Source organism: Alosa alosa, chromosome 15 (assembly GCF_017589495.1).
Source record: "Alosa alosa isolate M-15738 ecotype Scorff River chromosome 15, AALO_Geno_1.1, whole genome shotgun sequence".
NCBI lineage: Eukaryota > Metazoa > Chordata > Actinopteri > Clupeiformes > Clupeidae > Alosa > Alosa alosa.
The window spans coordinates 455,817-480,532 of record NC_063203.1 but is presented as its reverse complement, the minus strand read 5'-3'; the positions used below and the strand labels follow the sequence as shown (position 1 = coordinate 480,532).

Genomic DNA, 24,716 nt, shown 5'->3' with positions numbered 1-24,716 from the left:
ACTTAATTGTCAACTGGCTGCTAAAGAAAAAAAAAGGTATTTTGGAATGGCACAAATTTAGAAACCATGGGGGTGCACTATGTTCTATGGCCACTTCATTTCTACAGTAAGGCTGGAAAAGAAGATATAGTTGGCTCAATATTGATCATATGTTCGTTTCATTATTTTTATTATTACCTAGCAGTGGTAAAAGTAGTCAATTGTTGTTTGTGTCAGATCCAACAGTGCTATGAAACAACCCCATATTCTTGCCACGCATGCAGAAGTCCAAGCAGTAGCCTAATGTTAATCAAGGATCTTTGGTTTGCTCACTATCAATCTTTTGACATGTTTTTCCAGCCTGGGGTTGGACTAGGACAGCCCAACTTTTCAAGGTAGTATCTGCTTTTTTTTTTATCTCTGTTGGTTTATTCAGAGACAACAACAAGCAACTGAGTGATTGATAACTTTACTATTATTTTCCAGCAACAACAACTAGCTTAACTTAAGCAAAACAGCTATCACAATAACTATTTTGGAAAAAAACAGTGATAACGCTAACAGGATCACTGATGATAAAAAACGAGTGTAATTGTGACTTTTTGCAAAAAGGAATAAATGTGGAATTAACACGACTTAAACTTTGTCTGGGATTGCACTTCTACAGCCAGGTTGTTGAATAAAAAATAATAATAAGACACTTATGTGTAAAGTTTTTTTTACCCCCCTTGTGTTTGTAGCCTAGCTTATGTTTATCAGTTGAGCTGTTGGGAAAACGTTACGAACTTTAGCCTGGGTGAACCTATAACGAACCTGTTAGCAAATGTGTAGCAAACAGATTTTTCAGGATAATTAGCCCTAATTACCAATCACATTTCACATGTCAAATAAAGCCGGCTGATGTCTGATAAACGGGTCCGTACCACACACAATAAGCGGACCCGTATTGCATATGATAAACAGATCTGGAACACGTCAGTAACACAGACGGAACTGGGCCAGTCTTAGCCCTTAGTGGTACCAGATCCGTCAAACGGATCCAGACCAATTTTGGACCGATGTGCGTTTGGACGCCGGATCAGGTCCATTATGCAGATCCGTGCCGGACGTTGTGGTAGGTGTGGCCCAGTTCCGTCCCAGTGTATGTTTGCTATCTGGGGTGTCATAGGCCTATGTAATGTGTCCAGAAAACCCACAAAACGCAACAGTGATAGAGCAATCATAGTATCATGATATGATTGCCATCTGGCGGTAGTGGTTTGTGGGCCTATTGGGGTCAAGTAGGAAGCCCAGCAAGTTCCAAAAGTAGAAAAAAAGTTTTGCGAGATCCCGCAAAAGTACATCGTTTTTATTTTTTGTTTGTTTTTTAACCCATGTTTTTTTCCCCCATGTCACCCGGAGGGCTCCGTAAAAAAGTGACCCGACACTAAAGGATATTTGCGCTGAGCCACCCAGATTTATTTTTAGGCGCGCTCGTAACTTCCGCGATCGATTGGTCCACTCGGACATGACCACCCCACCTCCTACCACTTGGCTATCCTGCCCACCACAAGGTTTCTATAAATGTGGAAATTGTGCACAATGCTCAAATTCGTCCAGCACAAATTACTTCTCTCACCCTCTGGCAAGAACTTTCTTATCTCTTCATTTATAAACGGCAACACCACACACGTAATCTATCTTCTAAAATGTCCCTGTGGACTGGCTTATATAGGGCAAACAAAAGGCCAACTTAAAATACGGGTATCTGAACACAAGACCGCCATTCGCACCCAAAACCTAACATATGCCATGGCGCGACATTACAAGGAGGCCAATCATGGTTCTCCGGCATCTTTGAGATTCTGGGGAATAGAGAAAATCACAGCCCCACCCAGAGGTGGTGATATTATTAAAAAGCTCCTGTGTAGGGAAGCTTATTGGATACATGCACTTGGCACTTTAGAACTTTTAGGCCTTAATGATGAATTAAATCTATCATGCTTTCTGTAAATGTTAAACTCTTAATGTTAAATGTTTTTCCCTATTATATTGTGAACTATGTAGCCTATGCTTGTTTATACGTATGCCTGTTCGATCATTTAATTACTTCTCTGGTTTGTGGGCAATTTGCCTTTACTTAATGTTGTGAGTGTAGCTCCTTAGAAGCTGTCCTTTCCTGCTTTTTGTCTCTGCCTGCATACCTTTTACTTCCAGCGTCAATTTAGCTATTTCTTGCGTTTCGCCAGAGTTGTTATTGAAATAACCCTTTTGTAGTTCAGTCTCTTTGATCGCCGTTTGATAACCTGCCATTGTTTTCGGCATTTGTTTGCGCTTCCGTTTAGTGTTCGCTTTGATCTGTTCGGGTTTAGTCTCTCCCGAGCGCAAGTTCATGCCACCACTTCACGTTCGATATAGTTTTGCAACTTTCAATCTTAAATCTGCATTTTCACGGGGTCGTTCGAAACAAATTGCCGCTCAACACATCCACTGTCTCCCGTTCAGCTCAACCGTGTGCCATCTTGTATCATGCTCCCAAGTATGGCCTGCACTCACAAAGGCGAATTTGGTAAAAATATCTATATATATTCTGAAAGTACATGTTATAAGGATTCCATTTCACCCCCCTTTTACATATGCTCAACTTATTGTTTTCACAGCCACACAATTTGAAGTTCAACAGTGTATGTCAATAGCAGACATAGTATATGACTCGGTACAGAGTTAGTATGGCCTGGTACCTACAAAGGCGAACTTGGTATAAATATCTATATATATTCTGAAAGTACATGTTATAAGGATTCCAATTCACCCCCCCTTTTACATATGCACAACTTATTGTTTTCACAGCCACACGATTTGAAGTTCAACAGTGTATGTCAATGTGAGGCTTAATATGTGACTCGGTACAGAGTTAGTATGGCCTGGTACTCACAAAGGCGGATTTGGTATAAACATCTATATATATTCTGAAAGTACATGTTATAAGGATTCCATTTCACCCCACTTTTACATATGCACAGCTTTATTTTTATCAGCCACACAGTTTAATTATATTGGTGTAGAAAAAATATAGCTGTCAGACCCAAACAGGACGAGGACCACAAAAGCGCCCGTTAGAAAGTTTATTTAAGGGTTGGGGTTACAGGGGTTTCAGGGGTTCGGGAGTTCCAAGAGTCTGCGTGTGTGTGTTCCCCAATAGCCCGAGCAGCAATGGCAGGAGCTGGATGATCCGGGAAGTCCTGGGGAAACACACACACAACAGCAATTGAAGCGAAGCAGCAGTACAGTCAAGGGCTAGGCTGTATTAAGTAGAAGAGAGACGGAAGGCAGGTCAAGATTACCGGGCTGGAGATCAAAGAAGTAGTCGGCGGGTCTGGGTTCACAGGCAAAGAGTCAGAGTCGTTTTTCAAGACAGGCAGGTAACTGGTGCGGGTTTGCAGACGATCTGACAAAGGAGAGCTGAAAGACAGGGCTTTAAATACTGGGAGAGGTTAGTGGGTAATGCAGCGCAGCTGGCAGAGTAATTAGAGCAGAGCAGAGCAGGGACAGGTGGAGCTAGTTAGGCTTCAATCAGCGCGTGTTACCAGGCAGAGAGAGAGAGCTCATGACAATAGCATTCTAATGTGTAATTTCGATTTAAATGTCTTATTTAATTATTTTCTAACTTTACTTTCCCTTTGGTAACACAATACAGTTTTAAATTTATAATTTTTAAACATATTCATTACTTTTTCATTGAAAGATTGCGGCCATATTGGAATTTTCTTTACTGTTGTCACTCCCAGATGTGAGTCGCTACCCAATGTGAGTCACGCATGCTCAGATTGATAGGTTTTACAGCATAACGCCAAGGGATCCGACTGAAATCCATAAAATAATTAACTTATCTGTTTCAAAAACGTTTTAGCTAAGATTGTTTGATTGCTAACGTTAGCAAATGCCATTCAAGTGACGGCCTTTGTTGTGCTTGATTGCTTACTTAGCCTAGCAGCTACTTGCTTACTTGCCAGCAGTGAACAAACTTCATTATGTAGGTCCATTTTTATTGATATTACAGAAGTCTCTCGCTAGCAGGCTACTTCAGCCTCTAATCTATAACTGACATTAAAGATCATGCTGTGAAAATGTGATGCCTTACGCTAAATAATACATTACTGCTGTGTAGGCTAATGTCATTATCCTGTGGCTAACAGCACTGGTAGTCGCAAAGTAGCAAAGTGACACATGCGCGACTCACATCCGGTAGCGACTCACATCGGGGAGTGACACTGTCGCTAGTTTCACACTACTTCGCCCATCTCCCAGTGATGCCACTTCCGTATGCCTCCATGGGACCTATCTTTCAAAAAATTTTGAACGCCAGTCTATGGCGAAAAATAAATTATTTTCTGGTCCCGGTTGACTTGTGCTTTGAATTACCCATATGATGTTTGTCAATTTTAAATACAATTTTTCATGTAAAGACATTTGCAGTTTGTTTCGTAACTATTAAATTACAACACTGTGAAAGATCGTAATTCCAACGACTACAAACCTATCAGTCGCGCTAGTGACATTAGCTCATTCACAGCCACACTAGATTGTACAAGCATACCAGCAACAGGTCTTAATTGGGCTTTCCTTGCCGATGAAAATACCATGAGTCAGAGGATTAAACGCATCATGTAAGTTGTATTCGTCCATAGACTGTACATTAGATACTGTTAAGTGACATAGCAGGCAGCAAGATGCAACCGTTAATTAGCATAACAGATAATCTTATCGTTGAATTACGTTGGTGACGTACATCGTTTGAGACGAGAGATGTAGTCCACTGAGCGGATTCGCACAAAACCAACATAACTTTTGAAGTCTATCGAACAATAGTACTTTCTTGACGTGAAAAATTATCTTTTAAATTCACACACATCATATGTGAAATTCGTGGCACAATTCAAACTGGACCAAAAAATAATAGGGAGGGAAAGTGAAAACCAGCGCCCCAAGTGGTTGCGTTCCTATCGAAGAGAAGTTCCAATGTTAAGTCCCATAGACCTATTTTAAAAAAAATATTGTGAAGCCAAATCAGCGAGGTTATCCATCAAAAATATTTTCAGTGTCTATACAGTAATATTCTAACTGTGAAAATGTCAGACCCTATTTTGCCTTATTTAAGAAAATCGAAATTGCTCCTATTTGTTTCATAAACGAACTACAAAAGAAGTCACGTGACTTTACCCTTCTATGTTACTCATGGTAGCATGGTTTGTTTATTAGCCTGGTTAGCATTGACACTTAACACTTACAGCTAGCTCTTCATGCGAGTAGAAGCACAACGCCAGTTATCCTGACATAAAGGTCATCACCACGCGGTTTACATCACGTTCCGTTATTACAAAAATATGTTAAGCCAGTTAAGCAAATTGCGTATTGATCAGTTAAGAGATTAAGCGCCCAAACATGTGACGTCACATGCAGCTGTAGTTCCTTATCACCGTGTTACGACAAAAACTCAAAACAATTCAACTAATCCTAAAAATAAGGTATGACCACTTGAAGCAATAGAGGTGACCCCAGTGCCTAACATATATGGAAGGCATTAAATTAAGATCCCAATGTGCACCGAGATATATTTTTTCTAAAAAAAAATCCCATCCACTCCGCTAAACTCTAGGAACGCAACCACTATTGTTATCTCTCCATTAACTCCCGTTCATATTTTTTTGAAAGATGGGTCCCTTGTAGCGGAAGTAAAACGGAAGTCACTGGGACACTCTTATGTCTACGTGCGTCGCCTATACAACTGGAGGAAGAAGAAGAACATAAGTAAAAGTAGGCTGTTGTTGACTATTTACGACTAACGTTACCACATCCAAATCGAGTCGATAACATTTCGGAATATGTTGCACCTGTATTCCGGTATCAAATGCATTATGGAAATCGTTGTCACGACCACGTTAAGCGAGATGAAGAAAATAATCGAGCACTCGAATGGAACCCTACAGGCGCCAGAAACTGAAACGTGTAACGTTAATGTTAAGGCGAAATCACCGAATAACCTTATTTTGGTAAGTGACACGGGACTTTTTCACGAGGCTCATAACGTCACGGCGATTCGCCTGTCGCCTCAACATAGCCCAGGAGCCAAAGGCCAGAATCTTTGGGGGAATCTTGGTTTTGTCGGTTAAAGTTGTTTTATTTGCTGTTTCTTGTTGCCTAGGGGTTTGCTAGGGAGGGTATCCTACGCTGAGATATCCCTTAGCACTAATCGGGCAATTCCCTAAAGATGACTTAAATAGCGATTTGTCCATAAAAGCCAATGTCATAGCCATTTGGAAGAACGGCATCCTTTTTCATCAACAGTTATCCTTTTTCTTGCAGTTGGCTAGTAACTTATGCCACATAATTGTGACCAACTTAAGTGTTGGATTCAACTCCTCCCTTTTACTATTCCCACGGACATTGTAGGAAACACATATATGTGAGAATAAATTGAATAAATACTTGACCATAGATATATACACTTATGAGTATGTTATGGCATAAGGCACGCTACACAGTCCGGCCATTGAAAACACTTCAAGGCCGTAGCCAGGATTTTTCAAATACGAGGTCAGGGCGTCGCTAGAAATAAGGGCACCCCAACATGCTAGGTGGTTCTTCCGCAACAATACATCATAGGAGTGATTAACGTCCAAACTTTTTTGTGCCGTTTATTGATGTTTGCTAAAAGATTTAATATTTAAAAAGTGTTCTCTGTACTCGCGCTGGTGCACCTCCATTAGACTACACAGGGCTCTACAGTGCGCACATGCGAGTAAAAATGCATTTTTAAAAATGCATTTTTACTCGCACATGCGAGTAAAAACGATGCCGTGCGAGTGCAAAAAATATTTAGGTGCGAATGACTTCTAACCATGTCAATGTTTGTCTACAAAATACACCGCAACATCGAGAAACATTACTGGTGCAAACCATAGAATCACGCCGCGAATTCAGCATAAAAACTACACCTCCCATCAACGTTAGCAGTTTCGCGTTGTGACTCGCTAGTAGTCGCTTCTATCAAATCCAAGAGCGCGAGGAAAAAGCGGAAAGTTAGACTAGCCAGCCAAGATGCAAAGATTGAAGAAATTAGTTATTCTATCCACCGAATTCATTGGATATAGGAGGAACAGGATGAGATTCTGAGAATGCAGTGAGAGAAGGAAAGGTAACCTAACATGCCTTTTAGCCCAGTTGACGTATTGGCTGCAATATGCAAAATATAGCTGTAGCTTAACCGGCACAAAAGTAGCCTCCCGTAATACTCCCATTTTATTCAAAGGTAGAAAGCTACAACTCCAGGCTTCCACGCATGCTTGTTTGTTTACACCGAATACAAGCTGAAGTGCAAAACGAAAGTAGGCCTAACGTTTGCCTACTTTCCCCATCAATGCAGATATTTCAAATAAAAACTAAAAGTATAAAACATATATCCTTGATTAGCCTATGTTGGGTTTTGTTGAAGAGAAAATGTACTGTTTTAGTAGTAGTATTAGGCAGTATGCAGTCAGATAGGTCACCATGGGCATATTTGATTTAGCTATAGATGGATTCACAAATAAATAAATTGGCCTACATTTGGCAGGATACTTGATATACAGGCTAAATGCAAATATGGTATTATATTATTTTACATTAACAAAATGTAGGATAATAGAACAGACTGAAAATAAAGTAGGCACTGATCTTTAAAATCCTGTTTCCTGTAGCCTAAATGTTGTCAGTCATTCTTAATATTCGCAATTGGTGCACTGGCATGTTTTAACTGTTAGCTGCAGTATAATGTTAGATTATGTGTAAGTTAAGTACAGAACTGACTGTGGGCCCAAATCTTTGTCTGTGCTCCTGAAAAAAAATGTTAGTGTAGAGCCCTGCTACATGCAATCGAAACGAACACCTTTACCCATGGGGGCGTTTCAGCCACGGTAACTGCGGTAACCACGATTATGACTAGGCCTATGCTAGTGATGTAGTCCATGGGCCAGATGAGATGTCGGTATCACTCAGGTGGCAAAGGTTGCTTATTATACTTTTTGAAAAGATACATGCAGAGGCGGACAGAGTACACAGCTTCATTACTTGAGTAAAAGTACAGATACCCTTTGCTAAATTTTACTCAAATACAAGTAAAAGTACAACAGTCAGATGTCTACTTAAGTAAAAGTACTTGTTTTTAAAAGTACTTGAGTATCAAGAGTACAATAGTAGCCTACATTTTCTAAATATTGCATTACTACTGCCACAGTGCTTACATTTACGGAAACAACCTACATGGAGTTATGAAAGATGTTAATGTTAATACCTTGGAGAATGTAAAAGAAATTGAAAGTAAAAATATAGCCGCAAGCGGCAATGGCGGGCCCGAGCACCTGCGGGCCGCAACCCGTGACATGTCGGAATCCAACAAAGCACCGACGTGGTGCATTTGTGAAATGTACATATTTGATGCGTGTGCTATTTGTTTTTGTATTTTATTTTCTGCCACATGTACCTGCTTGGCCAGGTGGGGGCGCAATGCAAGGCAGGCCCATTGGGTGTCATCATAATCATAATATATATTAACCTGAGAAATGTCAGCCCATTCATTTTAAGCAAAGAACATTTCTGATACACTTTTGGTTGGCCAGATGGTGAAGCTATGTTAGACATGGAAATTAGACATGTGAATATCATCACAATAATGATATCCAAAATTTGTGTAAACTTTCAGATCAATCACATTGTCCATTTCTGGCACATTTCCTGCTTGACCAGGTGGTGGCGCTATGCCAGGCAGGCCCATTGGGTGTCTGGATATCATCATAATCATAATATCTATTAACCTGAGAAGTTTCAGACCATTTATTCAAAGCATAGAGCATTTCTGGCACATTTCCGGCTTGGCCAGATGGTGGCGCTATGCTAGGCCTGTGAATTATGCATGTGAATATCATCACAATAATGATATCCAATATTTTATAAAGTTTCAGATCAATCACTTAAGGCATTGTCCATTTCTGGCACATTTCCTGCTTGGCCAGGTGGTGGCGCTATGCCAGGCAGGCCCATTGGGTGTCTGGACATCATCATAATCATGATATCTATTAACCTGAGAAGTTTCAGACCATTCATTCAATGCACTGTGATTTATGACACATTTCCTCTTTATGTAGTGAGATATTAAAATCATATAAAATATATAACATATCAAAAATCCCTTCACAATTTAACATCAGCGACATCTTGGCATAATGTTTGCCAAATTTCACATGAATCGGACAAACTGTCTAGGAGCAGTATGTTAAAATTGATCATGTGATTTCAATGTCATTCTTTCTGTTGCCAGTTGGTGGCGCTATGCCAAACATGCATTATCGGCATGTGAATATTATCATCAACATGGTCTTCAATGACCTGTGAAATATATAAAACATTTCAAGCCTTGCATGGTGAGTTATGACACATTTATTGTTTATGTGGAAGGGTATTAAAATTAATAATTTCGCCATTTCGTCAAATTACAACAAAACTTCACAATTTATAATCAGGAACATCTCGGCATCATGTATACCAACTTTGACAACCGCCCATACAGAAAAATCAAGGGAAAAAATATATTCACATATATGCAGCTACATCCAGCTTATTTAAACAGATGGCTACAATATATTTAATACATATATAGTACAAAAATGTATATATGCAAGTATATGTGGGACCCAGCAATGTAACATATATGTGGATATTTTACATGAACATATATGGTGAATATATTCAATTAACTTATTTGCACACAGGCAGTGATGGGTGGGGTCAGAGCCCGTCCCTTATTAGACATTCTCTGGTGGGGTTTACAAAAAAGGCTACCTTCAACTTCAAAATATGTCACTACCAACGTACTCTAAGGTCGTTGGAATAACGGTTAAAATGTTTGCAGCTTTTTCACTAGTTCTACATAAGCATAACTAACAGCTACTACTAGTCCAAATGTAAAACGTTTGCTCTGGTTAAGTGGATTGGCGGGGAGTATGAGGGCAAAACCAGCATTTTGCCGACTGACTGCATTAGTAAACCTAACGTTAATGAGGAAGACTTTTTCAACGGCTCCTAAAGTTATGGGACAACATCTTACTATCAACTATGTGGTGGAGGGGAGGAAGGCAGCCAAGAGGTAGTTGGCCGGTTTTCGAGGCCATGGTGGTCAAAATGGCTGGTAAGTAGATCTTCATTGTATGCTAAATTGCTTTCATATAACATTTGCAGAAGTTAATGTCCGAATTAAAAATGGTATTATTGGTGGAAGCTGGAAGCTAACCTTTGCTACTTTCTGTAACATTAACGTTAGCATAAATTAGCCAGCGCTAGCTTTATTTTTTTACACCTGAAAGGGGTTTGAAAAATAAATTTACTGAGAAACGTTTGGACAATTAATGAAAACGACTTGTAATGACCAATTTAACCTGTCTCCCTGCCATATTTGGTAGTATATTTGCCTCTGGCATGTAGATTGATAGGCATAGATAGAAGCTATCTTATGATTTGTCATGCAAGACAGAAAATGTAACGGTTAACATTACTAGGCTAAGGTGTAGACATTCTATGCACTGTGGTTTAGCTAGCTAGCTGCTATTGTTGCATCATGGACAACACTTAGAGCTAACATTAGCTTTTTTTTTTTTTAGATAGGATGTAATGTTATGTGCTGGAGAGTATTAGAGTGGACGTGTAGAAATTGAAGACACAAGTACTGTGCTTAATTTCATGGAAATGGTATTGCAAGTAATGTGTTTTGTTTTTGTGCACTATCAAACTACTTTGTCATGCTTTGTGCACTGACATTCTTGCAAAACCATTCACACCCATGCTAAATTATGAAAATGTAAAAGTTGAATTGTATTGAAAAGGACCATGTATGGTCATGTAGTGCATTTGAGCACTGACACCCCTTTTTTTTACATTTTAGAGAGGCAACACTCGAAAGCTACATCAAGGACACCGGAGGATGGACCCGAAGACCTGAGACCAAGACGACCCAAGCCCAACCCATAGTATGCTTCACTGACAAATGTTGATGCTTCATCATCACATAGACCAAAGGTAATCAAAAATTAATGTTTATTTATGAATATAACTTTTTTGTTAAAGGTCTATTTTCGAATGCAGAACATAACCTTTTGTTTCTGAGAATTTATACATTTGTTTGAGTAGTTTTGATCTTTTGAATGACAAGAAATTAGCTTCAAGCTACTGGGGACACAAAGTGAACTGAAAATATACCTTTCCAACCATATCTTTCTATGATGGTTGGTACAGCTTCCCTACAGTCTCAGATAGCAGTCTCGGATGGGAGACACTTCATGAGTGGGAATATCCCAGGACATTACATATTACGCGAGTATACCCTTTACCAACGCCACTCTCATTCATGCTGTATATTCTGTTCACTTGCAGGTTTCAGAGAAGGCTGGTAGAGCTCTCTATGAGTGTGAGCTGTGGGAGATAACCAAGAACTGACAACCACCTACAGAAGAGGTGGCGATAATGGCTCTCCAAGAGGAGGTTGTGAGTCTGAAGGCTTTTATTCAACAAGGTTTGTAGAGTGTTTTCATACAGATGTGAACTTTTACATTAAAATGTACATGTTTAACTTTAATGAAATGGCAGCTTCTTGGTTGTACAAGTTTAGTAAAAATTTGAGGATGAAACTAACTCTTCCTTTCAGTGTGTATCTGTGTGCTTCTCTCTTCTGTGTATATGATATATTAGTTGTGTTGTCTCATTTAAAAGTGTTAGGCTGTCTGTGTGGACTGCTTCCCATTTTCGCCTCACCTTCATAGATCTTTTCTGTGTTAGTAAACTGTAACTATTTGAGGTCCTAATTGATTGTGCTATTTTTTAGGAGGCACTTAGAGGGAATGCCTGGACCCTGAGAGGACTAAGACGATAATTGGTGAGTTTATTTTATTTGTATGTCTTTCTCTCCAACTCACTTTGTAATCTCCAATTATCGTGATGACACAACAGTGTTTCCGCACTTTAGCATCTGTATTTGTGTCACTAATATTTTGCATGTTCTATTTGTATATGTTCTGTCTTATTCAGAGGCCACCCTGAAGCAGTTCCCAGGCTAGACACTCACTCCAGATTGCTGGGCCAGGCAATAAATGCCAAAGTGACAGAACTGAGGTTCCATAACAAAAACAACAAGATTTTCAATAAAATAGAATAAAAGATAACAGAAGTGTTGTGTGTTTCTTCCTCTTTATACTGATACTATGGTTAATTTTAAGTAAACACAAGTGAAATATTTAATGATCAATGCGGAAAATATCAAACCATATTAGATAAATATATGTCTGAAATATATAGATCATGTGATCAGAATCTTCATCAAGGGTCATGTGATCATGCTTCTTACTGCCATATATTTAATTATATGCATAAAATATAAGAAAGTGGCCAATATTGAATATTTACTTATATTTTGAAATATATTGATGCATACATGGAAATATATGTATTTCACATAGATATAAATATATTTATATTTGTGAATATATTATTTTTCTGTATGGGCGTCTAGGAGAAGTACGTTAAAATTGATCATGTCCACAACGCACAAAATCTCAATTACCTCACTTCCTGTGGGCGTGGCTAATGGCATGTTAATACAAAAGTTGTTTGTTTTTGGGAGTTACATACACCCACCAAATTTGTATGTATCTAAAAATATATGCCAACCACAAGTCACAGTGACATAAGGGGGCGCTATGGAGTTCCTGGGCAACGCCCAGTGCCAAGGCTTTTCCCCTGTGTATTCATGGTACCTCTTGACGTGTGTGCCAAATTTCATGCGTTTTCACCGATGGGAAGCACCTCTTTTGGCATCACAATTCACCCTCACAAATCACAATCACATTTTAGTCAACCACTGGATCAATGGTGCCAACCACTGGATCAATCACCTAAGGGGGCGCTACTGAGTCCCTGGGCCACGCCCGGGGCCAAGCCTTTATGCCTGTGTAGCCATTGTGATACCAGATGTGTGTGCCAAATTCCAAGACTTTTCATCCATGCTAACCACCTCAAAAATAGCAAAAAGGTGAACTAATAATAATAATAATAATAATAATAATCCTTTCAAAAACAATAGGGCTTCGAACCTCTCGGTGCGCAAGGCCGTCCCAGCCTCGCGTACAGTCGGTGCTCGGGCCCTAATCAAGTCATTTTCATCTTTTTACCATGTTGCCAGGGATAGGCAGTATTTCTAATACATGTATTTAAAATACGTATTTCAAATACAAAATACTATTTTGTAATTGAAACACTTGAAGCTAAAACTATCATTAACTTGTTCAGAAAATTGAAATAGTCTGGCGAGGTGTGGCCACAGGTTGGCACATTCCCGGGATGGACCTGCTGCGTCTTCATCCATCGTTTCGTCCATGGTTTCATCTCTTATCTAAATCTGACCATGGCGGCCATTGGCGGAAAGCTGAAGGTGATTGCTGATAGGCTGTCCCAATCAGTGGCACCTGCACAATCCAATCCCGTTTGAGAGGGAAACAACAAATTGAGGGTTTCCGAGATTTTTCTTTTTTTTAGGGTACTCACGGTTATAGATACAAATGTAGTGGAGTAAAGAGTACAATATTTGCCTCTCAAATGTACTTGAGTAAAGTCATGAGTACTCCCCAAAAATTATACTCGAGTAAAGTACAGATCCCTCAAAATTGTACTCAAGTAAATGTACTCCGTTACTGTCCAGCTCTGGATACATGTCTGTAGTTAACATTTTTGTATGATAACCCTTCTGGAGTCACAGCTAAATGAGTGTTATCAGCTGTTAAAGTTACCCTCCCCCATTGAAAAAAACAATTTTTTGACGTAGGTGCCTATCTTGCTATTGGCCTTTGGTTAAGGCATATTTGATTGGTATAATTTTAAAGAGGACAATCTGAGCTTCCATTCAAGTCCTTTTGTGAACACTTTGGACAAATACAGCCAACCCTGGAGCTCTTCAAACTTTTAATCACACAATTTTTTGGTAGTCACACGGTTTTGGTAGTTCCTTTGAGAGGATGAGAGAAGCATAAAGAAGGATAAACATCAGTGCAGCTTAGTGCCTGGTTTGTTCCACACAGTGTTGGGAATTGTGGCCAAATAGTTCAGTCTTTGTTTCATCAGACTAGATGATTTTACTTCTCATGGTGTGAGTCGTTCAGGTGCTTTTTGGCAAACTCCTGGCAAGAAGCTTCCATGGCTTCCATCTGTCCACTCTACCATAAAGGCCTGATTAGTGGAGTGCTGCACTGATGTTTGTCCTTCTAATCAAGTTGTAGAAGCATCTCAAGGACCATTGATAGAAGTAGGGTGCATCAGAGCTGAATTGCAAGTGTCATAACAAAGGGTCTAAATCATAGACTGTATAGAACTGGACAGTGAGCCCCCTGGTGGCTGGCTGCAGTACAATGCCTAACTCCGCCCATCCCCATGTATTTCAATGGCCAAGTAGCCAACTTTCCGTGTCACTTTTCTCACCTAAAAGTATTTTTGTATCTACAACTTTTTATTCGAAAAAATAGTTTTTAAGATGCTTCAATACACACCATTTTTCTTTTCTTGCTGATGGACACTTTGTCCATACTTTTTATAGTCTATGCTGCAGACACGACCACGGCATCGCTCCCTTATTTTAAAGGAGAAGTTCGGTGTGATATTTACCTAAAGTGTGTTGAAACATGACACAGAGTGGGAACTTTTGTCTCATAGCTCATCTCGGCTTGTCCCCAGCACTCCGAAATCTGGCGCATGGATGCATTTCCACGGAATTATTTTTGGAATCTGATCCCTTATCATACCTGTTCATTCGTACTCGTCGCTTATCATACCTGTTCATTCGTACTCGTCGACTTATCGTAATATGACTTATCATTGCCATGGTGGAGGGTTTCTCTGTGGCTGAGCAAATGTGAAAAATATGTGGTGTGTGCCTTACGGAAATAAATAATTTTTATTTAGCTCTAGGAGCCCTACTCTATTTTTGGCCATTCTCACTACCTTTAGTAAGCATTTATCCTGGTCATTGTAAGTGCCATTTACACATGCTATATATTTTCAGCACAGTCTAGGCCAGCGGTCCCCAACCACCGGGCCGCGGGACATTCCTAACCGGGCTGTAGCCTACCACATGAGTTGAAAAAAAATGCATGCAAACTAAATAAACTCAATTTAATTCGCAATAATGTCACGTTTTTACATGGCATAGGCCTATATGCAGTTGTTTGATTGCACGCATGTTTGCATTTTGCAAGGTCTATTTTTTTATGTCTGTCTGTCCCGCCTTCAACACTTTACATATTCCCTTCAGGGCTGCGCAGCCTCAGGTCAGCTCACTTCATTTGATCAGTTCTTGGCGAACGGTAGTGTCACACGAAGTTAGCTAAACTGCTAGAATGAGCAACAAAAAACAAGCATCTTTAGAGCATTTCTTTGGAAGGGGTAGGGGGGGGGAAAGACCCACTGACGATGGTAGTGAGCCAGATACCTCAAAGAAAAAGAAGGGGTCATTCAATAGGAAATATGACGAGTCATATTTAAAATATGGTTTCGCAGAGACCGGTGACTCGCATGCACCAAATCCTTTATGTGTGGCGATAAGTTGTCAAACGAAGCAATGAAACCATCAAAGCTAATTCGACATCTAGAGTCCAAGCGTCCTACACTTAAAGACAAACCCCTTGAGTTCTTTGAGCGTAAGAAACGCGAGCAAGAAGGACAAAAACTAGTCCTTAAAGCAACCACATCGGTGAACGTGGCTGCGCTAAAAGCCTCATACTTAGTGACTAGTTGGATTGCTAAATCTAAGAAGCCCTTTACTATTGCTGCAGAACTATTCCGGGCTTTGGATGGTTATGTGTCTGGAAAATTAGACTGGTCTTTTTGTATTGGCGTATGCACTGATGGGGCTGCAGCCATGACCGGACGGCTGTCCGGTTTCACTGCAAGGGTTAGAGACGTTGCACCTGACTGCGAGCCCACACACTGTGTCATTCATAGGGAAATGCTGGCTAGCCGAAAACAGTCGCCCGAGTTGAATGGGGTATTAAATGATGTAGTTAAACAAAATCAACCAAATTAAAGCACACATACTCAACTCTCGCTTATTTGAGCAGCTCTGTGAAGAAATGGATGCAGAGCACAAATGCCTTCTCTTGCACACAGAGGTCAGATGGCTGTCAAGGGGCAGGTCACTGGCCAGAGTCTTTGAGTTGAGAGAGCCGCTGCAGAGATTTCTTACAGAAAAAAAGTCACCGTTAGCTGCACATTTTAGTGATTAGGCCTGGGTGTCAACTTGCTTACCTGTGTGACATATACGGGTTGCTTAATGACCTCAACCTGTCACTCCAGGGGAGAATGACGACTGTCTTTAAACTTGCAGATAAAGTCGCTGCATTTAAAGCCAAGCTTGATTTGTGGGGACGACGAGTGGACCGGGGTGTATTTGATATGTTCCAAACAGTAGTGGGGGGTTTGGGAGAGACTGAGGCAGGGCCCTTTCTCTTGCAGCTGGTGCGCGATCACCTTGTTGCGCTTTCAAATGAGTTTGAGCGTTACAATGAGTGGGTCCGCAACCCATTTGTCAATATCCCGAATAGTCCTAACTTGTCAGCGCAGGAGGAAGAGCAGTTGATCGAAATTGCAAATGACTGTGGTCTTAAGAGTGTGTTTGAGGAAAGCCGGGTTTTCGGCAATGACTGCAACTAAGACCAAATTGTGCAATCGACTGGACATTTCAAACACACTGAGGGTGTCACTGTCTTCCATCACCCCCAGATGGAACCTTCTTGTTGCAGGGAAACAAGCACAGGGCTCCCACTGATTATATTCGTAATGCACGTTTAGTTCCGATGTTTTGTTCCCATATTTTGTTGTGTATGTTCACACTTGATAGATGTAGCTTCAAGTTGTTCAATTTTCATAGTTCATATTGTTCAATTTTCACTTCTTCAAGTTCAAGTTTTTCACATTTTTAAGAGTATGTTACCTTCACTGTTTATACATAAAGGAGCTAGTTCTTTTCAAGTAATGCATGCACAACACATATGGAACATGGAACCCCCCCCGGGTCCGTGAAAAAAAATGGGAATCAAACCGGTCCAGTCCATGGTACATATAAGGTTGGGACCCCTGATCTATATAATAGTCTAAATATTTAAAGGAACCGTATGTAAGAAATCTATTTCAATAGACATTAAGAAATCATGTTCATTTCAAATACTTATATCACTGACAACAGCAGAACGGCCAGGATATTGTCATTTAAAAAGTGAAGTTGTAGCCCTCAACTGATGTTGATGTTGTGTTTTGGCCTGATGCGCCACCCTCCACCTATGTACTAATCACAAAGTCAGTAGTGTATAACCCCTTCTTAACGGGTGTGCACAGGCACTAGTTACAATACATAAAACAATGGCGCAAACAAGGAGGATCCTGAGGTCTCAGCGGTTGAATGGCGAGTTGGCTGACAATTCCTGAATACCACAGTAGGCTAATAATTAAAGACAATAAAAACAGTGCGGTGCCTCCACTGTAAAAATACAACACTTATAGTTTGTGTATAATGTATTCCTACAGAACAATGAATGGGTAATTGCACTAGTGGTGAATGCAGTTACAAAAAGGAATTGTCAATACACCCGAAGTATAATGAAATATAACAATACTACATTTATTTAATAATAATAGCCACGTAAAGTGACAAACCAAAAGCTGACAAAATGTCAGCGAGCGAACAATTCACTCAAGGGGAACAGGGTAAAACCTAACGTTAAGGTTAACAGACGTTAGCTAGTATAGTATAGTATAGTGTGTGTATATATATATATATATATATATATATATATATATATTACACACTCTTTTGATCCCGTGACGGAAATTTGGTCTCGGCATTTATCCCAATCCGTGAATTAGTGAAACACACTGCACACAATGAGGTGAAGCACATACTAATCCTGGCGCAGTGAGCTGACTGCAACAACAGCGGCGCTCGGGGAGCAGTGAGGGGTTAGGTACCTTGCTCAAGGGCACTTCAGCCATGGCCTACTGGTCGGGGTTCGAACCGGCAACCCTCCGGTTACAAGTCCGAAGCGCTAACCAGTAGGCCACGGCTGCCCCACAATGCTAATGGTTAGCCAACACAGTTAGCTTAAGCTAAACAGTTACCGGTATGAAAGACAATAGAATACACAACTCAAATTAATCATATATAATAAAATAACCCCCAAGCGCTTGCCGTTGGAGCTCGTTGGTGCACAGAATGCCAGCTCCTTGAGCAGAAGGCAGGGCAGCAACCACTGTGATGAACGTCCGATTCCCCGGTCGCTCGAGGCGAAAACCCAGTGTGTGTGTGGTCTAACACCGACAGCACCTTCTCTCTGTACACTCTAAGCACGGACACACGAGCCTTCTCCTTTCTGAGGAGATGGAATGTTCACATTCCCCGTGATTTCGCGGGCATAAACAAATAACAAATAATCATTGCCTGCTTATACAATTCAAATAAAAGCAAAACAAATAAAGACATTTGATTGGTTCCCATACAGAATGTCGTAAATCACAGAAGCAAGTAAATTACAAAGCATTCTGGTACATGGAGTACAGAAAAGATTATTAAATCGTCAGCTTTTACAGGCGCTTACAAGTGTTTCGGCATCCGGGTTGGCAACCTCGAGTCAGGGGGGAGGGGATACACTGCTTTACATTAATTTGAAAGTAATTGCAGTACCAGTTTTGGCCACAATCTTACATATTGTTCCTATAAATATCTACTTATAGTGTGTTCTCTCTGCCATTGGTTTATTCACTGCAAGTACATCCGTGGCTGACAGGCTGGCTGTTCTAGTGTTCTTCGTACATACAGCTTCAAAGCTTAAACCACGGTGACATCTATTGGTCATAATGTGACACTACAGATACTTTTTGCTTGGTGTCGTGAAAAAATATATATATCAGTGTTATATTGATAAGAATATGGTTATGGGAGTGTAAGAGGTCTTGAAGATTATTTTGTCTGCTAGGAGACCAAGAGGAAAATCAAACTAGGGAAGTGAAGTGCCTATTTCCTTTTACAATGGGATATTTGGGCCAAACAATAAAGTAGTTTACTGTTTTGTGTCAGCATTCAAAGTCTTATAAGATGGCATCATGTAAAAGAAGACAAATATATTTTATTTGACACCACAGCTCTGGTATGCATAAAAGTCAACACATAGACATTTGATTATAAGCAACCACCAACATAGGCCTTCTGAATGAATGAAAGTTATAGGTCTACTCTTAATCCGTAAACCTAATCCAACCTAACCTAGGCCATAACATACCAAGGCTTATATTAGGAAAAGGCTTAAATGTCATGCCAATCAATGGATCGCATTGCGGAAATCATAGGGCCCTACTTTATTTGGTGCAAATCTCCTTTACTTTCTTTGGCCATAGTCCGCGATTCACATTACTAGGCTATCACCGCAAGTGCATACAAAATGTTTTTGGCCATTTTTTGTGCCGTCCCCACATTTGCAAAATTGCTTTAATCCCATTTACCTTCGTTACCAGTCGTTGCTTTTTTCCTATGTCGAATCGCGATTGAGTGCGCATCTAATGTAACGATGTCTCCGCGGAGACATCCACTCTCCATGTTTCATTTTTGCTGTTGCGAGCAAGCTAATAGGCTACGATATGGGACATACTTTCAATACGATCAGCTCCAGAAATTGATGGGTTTTCCTTAGCCTGTGCTACACCTTTCCACCAAGTTGTGCGAAAATGATAGTTTTTGCGATGTTGACAAACTCTTGATGCTCTTGATAGCGCATGCCACTAACGTCTAAAAAAACAATATATTTATGGAATATAACTAGACAGGTACCTTGGATTAACATTGCTGTTTATTGTTAAACTGCAGTTTTCTATAGCCAGCAGAGGACATTTGGCCTACTATGCGTTCGGACAATATTATGCGTCTGCCCTAATTCTGAAGCAGTGGCACCGCTAAATGAAGAGGAAACATTGAGAAGAAAGTTTGTTTTAAATAGGTTACATCAATACAATTTTTAATATGTGAAGTGAAACTGGACGAGCCATAATAACCTCTGACTAGTTTTACTTATTGTTAAATTGCAATGTGAGCGGCAGCCAGCGGGGGAGGACATGTCGGCAGGATTATTTAAAAAGCAATCACAACTTTGTGTGTCTACCCTGATTCTGATATTGTGGTGGTATTAATTTTGTCGTGGCGGGCCAAATGAACGCCAAATGAACGTAGAGGAAACACTGTTACCGCAGAACCTTGGAAAGCAAGAAATTGCAAGATTTAGCAACATTTCACGGTATACCGCTTTAAACCCCCCCCAACAAAAAAAAAAATCTGATTGAGAGTTATTATGGATTATGCATTTTGTGCTGTCATCACAGCCAATAAAACTTTAGACAGCCACAGCAACTTCAAAGATCACTGGACCAAATGCTTCAGACATGAAAGAAATAAGCAGTTTATCCCGATTTTATAACTGTTGGGCTACATTCGTGGCACTTAATGATACTGTTACAACGGTAGGCTACGGCACGTTTTCATGGCTGCATCAGGTTGTAACAAATGTAGGACCTAGGCGAGTTATTATGGATTATTATGGATTATGCATTTTGTGCTGCCATCACAGCCAATTAAACTTTAGACAGCCGCAGCAACTTCAAAAATCACTGGATCAAATGCTTCAGACATGAAAGAAATAAGCAGTTTATCAACAAGGCTATCACGATTTTATAACTGTTGGGCTACATTCATGGCAGTTAATGATACTGTTACAACGGTAGGCTACAGCACGTTTCAATGTCTGCATCAGGTTGTAACAAATGTAGGACCTAGGCTACATGTTGCTGTTAAAGGGGAACTTGGCAACTATTTCAACGTAATAAACCCGTTTAGAAATAATTTGGATGGTTAAATGACCTGTTCCGTGAAAATGGTGACTTTCCCCGCTGCGCCCATAGACTGTGCCTGTCTATGCTAGCGTCCCCAGGCGGAAAACCAACCTTGCAACATTGAGTACACAGTCCCGGAAAGAGAAACAAGAAACTCGTTTTAAATCGTGTTTCTTACCTTGTAACATTCACAGAGTTCTGCCAAACTTATGCTAACCGTTCGCTAGCTTGTAAACAAATCCATGTGCTTTATCGTTACCTTTTCCCACAGTTTGAAATGGCATAATGCACAATTTCTCCAGCAGAGGGGGAAATCCTGCCAAGTTTCCCTTTAAGTTCAATTCTTAACAAGCTAGAACATATTTTTTAATTCTGTTTCAACTTTTATGGAGTAAACATACATGTTTGACTCCTTTCTGGCCAAATTTTTCACAGCTTTCAAGTCTAACGTCTTAGTTAACGTCTCGAGTTTGAACGGAGAGAATAGAAAAGTGTTACATTTGTGGCAGTTCTCCCCTACTCTCGCATAGTAAACAAATGGAATGTTGGAACATTATGCTCCCCAACACAAACGTGAAAGGTTAGGTTTGCTTCATCTTTTGATAAGTTTTGAAGTTTTGCTTTGAAAACCTTGATGTCATAAGATGGTTCATCACATTACACATCACGACATTACACACTACGTGCACACGTGCAGGCCAAAAGGGGGATTTGACTTCATGTAACTTGATTATTTCTGAGATTCTGATACGTTTTCAACCCGGAATTGTGCATATGTCATGGTTGAAAATGTATCAGAATCTCAGAAATAATCACGTTATGCAGTCAGCTTAAGACCTCTGCAGGTGGCTACATGAAGTCGAAGCCCCCAAATGTTTCATATATTTTTTTTATTTTTTTTTGCGGTGATGACCGTGATGAGCTCAGACCCATGGTAGGTGTCACGTGACTGCGGTATATACTTGAAGAATGAAACGCATGTTATTTAAATGTCTCTTAGAAATAGGGATGGGCATTCGATTAAATTTTCTTAGTCGATCGTCGGGAGAATTAACGATCGACTATCGATTAATCATTAATATTTCTAGGCCTATATTAAAATTAATTATTTTTATAATTTTATAATATAAAAAGTTATAATTTTATAACTTTTTATAACTTTAAAAATGCAATGAAAATACAGCGTGTTTTTCCTCGATGAGATCTTTATCACAAGAAGAATAACTTGTGGTAGTTAAACTGGACGTTCAGTTAGGCTAAACTTGAAGAAAGCGCTGCGGTGCTCTAAAGCAGCGGAATGCGAGCTGGCGTTCAGATTAAACAGAAACCCTTGTTTGTTCCAAAAGAATCATGTTAATACTTAGACTGCGCAAAGCACAGGGCTTTATTTGGGGCAGGTGTATCGGCAGGCCTTTATTTCTAAGTTTCGTTTGGAGCGCATACCACTATCAAAAGCATGCAGAAGATTTTCCATTTGGTTTGGGATTTAATTTACTTTTGAACAGTGATTATTTTGCTCAATGTTGGGACTGATGAACATTGAAATCTGGGGGGCATGATGGCTCACTATTAGCCTACATTTCATGTAGTTGAAAGAGTCGGGATTTTCACCCGCTGTTTATTGCGAGAGCAAGGCAGCCGCTTTCATTCATTCAAAACGTGCGCTGTGCTGTAATGGAAATCTTATTGCATAGCCAAGTAGCCTAAATTGAGTTTGAATTGCATGACTCAGGCCTACTTTATTCAATTCATAGGCTTGAATGCCTCCAGTCGCGGCAACAATTGTGTTAAAATGTAGTAGCCTAGCCTACCAGTAGCCTAGGCCTAGGCTACTGCTTCAGCCTCTGACAAGCTCAGAAGGGGACGACAAGCGACTGAGCTTGAGAGCGACGTGTTGGAGACCCATGGTGTAGGACAACGACTTTTCGTTGACAACAAGGTATTTAACCAACCAACAATATGAAATATTAAGAAGAGCTCTTATTTCATTGAGTTAAACAATGTCTTCTATTGCTCGTGCACTGATAGCCCTTCTGGTTGGCAATTATTACATCGCAGTGAACTAACGCTATCGTTTTATAAACAATAAAATGGTCCCACGCCACACCTCACCGTGAACTCTTCATAAATCAAAACGGAATCTCGTCGGTAACTGAGTAGCCTAGGCTATAGCGTCAAATATTGTCCCCGGGTGGTAGCCTATAACGTTTAATTGCTGAAATTAATTTCATTGCTTCAAGACACACTATGTAACACAACCTGTATTAGTTTAATCGACAACAAATTAACGTGATCGACGAAATTCTTAATGATCAACTATCGATCGTCGATTAATTATGACCATCCCTACTTAGAAATACATCGTACCATACTGAAAGCTAATATTTTTTCACTAGAAACCTACATCTGTCCTCTGTCAAACACAGATTTTCAGCTCTGAACAAAACCGTTCAAGAGTTCTGGTCCGAACCATGACTCCAAACAACTCGGACAATTGCTCCACAATAGAACAAGTCCAGACCAAACTTCCCGACCTTCCCGATGTTGTGGGTGGGGCTGAGTTCGGCTGGCATCCAGGCTAGTTTTTGTGAGTGCTACTTTGTTAATATTTGGGAAACTGTGAGTATGGGGCTGCGACCACACAGCCTAAGCTACTGAAGTGCCGTGAGGCCACAGCAAATAAACTTCAGAAACAATATATTTAAGCTCACAATATTCAGACCGGCCCATCCTTCCGAAGCTCCTGATAAGCCACTCCGAGCCTGCACTAGCATAAGGAATGTTGCACAATGCTTGCACACAGTCGCAGTTCTATCTACCATTTTCTTTCTGCCGTCATCATAGGTACCACACACCAGACTTATGCGATGCTGGCGCATCCACCAACTCCGGGCTGCCTATGTTATCTCTCCCACTTGCCATTTCTACACGTGGCCTGCAACACTCCACACATCCACTTTCACACGAAAATGAAAAAACTGTCTGAGGTCACATATGAGCATGAGGCTACATTACGCCATACCCGTCAACACTCCCGTTTTTCCCGGGTTCTCCCGTATTTCAAGGTCATCTCCCAGCACCCTCCCATTTTGTTATTTCTCCCGGAAAACTCCCGTAATTTGCATGGCCATCAAACTTCATTTTAAAATCATTGATCCATGATTTTTTTCTATTAGTCTGACATCTCCCAGGTTGCCAGATTGTGTATGAAATACACATGTACACATACACAATCAAGTTTCAATTTCGACCGTTTTGTCATAGGCTAAAACCTGGCAACCCAAAACCCATATAAGGAAGCGGGTGGCGACTGCGCAGCCTGAGTCTCGTTGTAAGCAAGCAGGCTAGTTGAATGGCCTACTCCAGAACTAGCTGTTGTGAAATTGTTGGGAATTTAATTGATTAACACATCACACAAACTGTTATTGAGTGTTAACACTGATACACTGAACTTGTGCCCTCGGAACCAAATCTGACAGCAAGCAGCTTTGGAGTTTTGGAAGTAGACTGCAGGCAGGCAGCTGGTGGATACATAATTGGCATGTGTAAGGTAATGGTAAGGTAAAAGCAACGACCGAAACGCAGTGTCGAAGCGAATCGAACGGTTCAGCTTTTTTTTATGAACTGTGCCACCCCTACTTAGTGACCCCAAACTTTTGACCGGTAGTGTATATATGAAGTATTTCCTATGTTTTTATGATGTGGGCCCATAGGGCAATAAGGTTGTTAATATATGAAATTTCCCAAGGGATATCACCATCCTAAATCTT

General features: G+C 40.3%; 1 protein-coding gene and 1 long non-coding RNA gene across 3 annotated transcripts in view; both read left to right on the top strand.

Moving 5' to 3' along the window:
- Positions 1-5,726: 5,726 nt before the first annotated feature.
- LOC125308170 overlaps positions 5,727-24,716 on the top strand; it is a gene marked incomplete in the record, with an annotated part of 58,299 nt that continues 39,309 nt past the window's right edge. Inside the window, 1 exon segment of the mRNA XM_048264494.1 lies at positions 5,727-6,008. Within this exon segment, the coding sequence (XP_048120451.1) occupies positions 5,841-6,008 (168 nt within the window).
- On the top strand, positions 9,524-12,200 carry LOC125308171. 2 transcript variants are annotated; one of them, XR_007195853.1, is made up of 5 exons: positions 9,524-10,177; positions 10,928-11,061; positions 11,416-11,554; positions 11,864-11,914; positions 12,067-12,200. It is a non-coding gene; the product is annotated as an uncharacterized LOC125308171 (long non-coding RNA). The 2 variants fall into 2 exon arrangements; XR_007195852.1 differs by lacking the exon at positions 9,524-10,177 and having other exon boundaries at positions 10,195-11,061.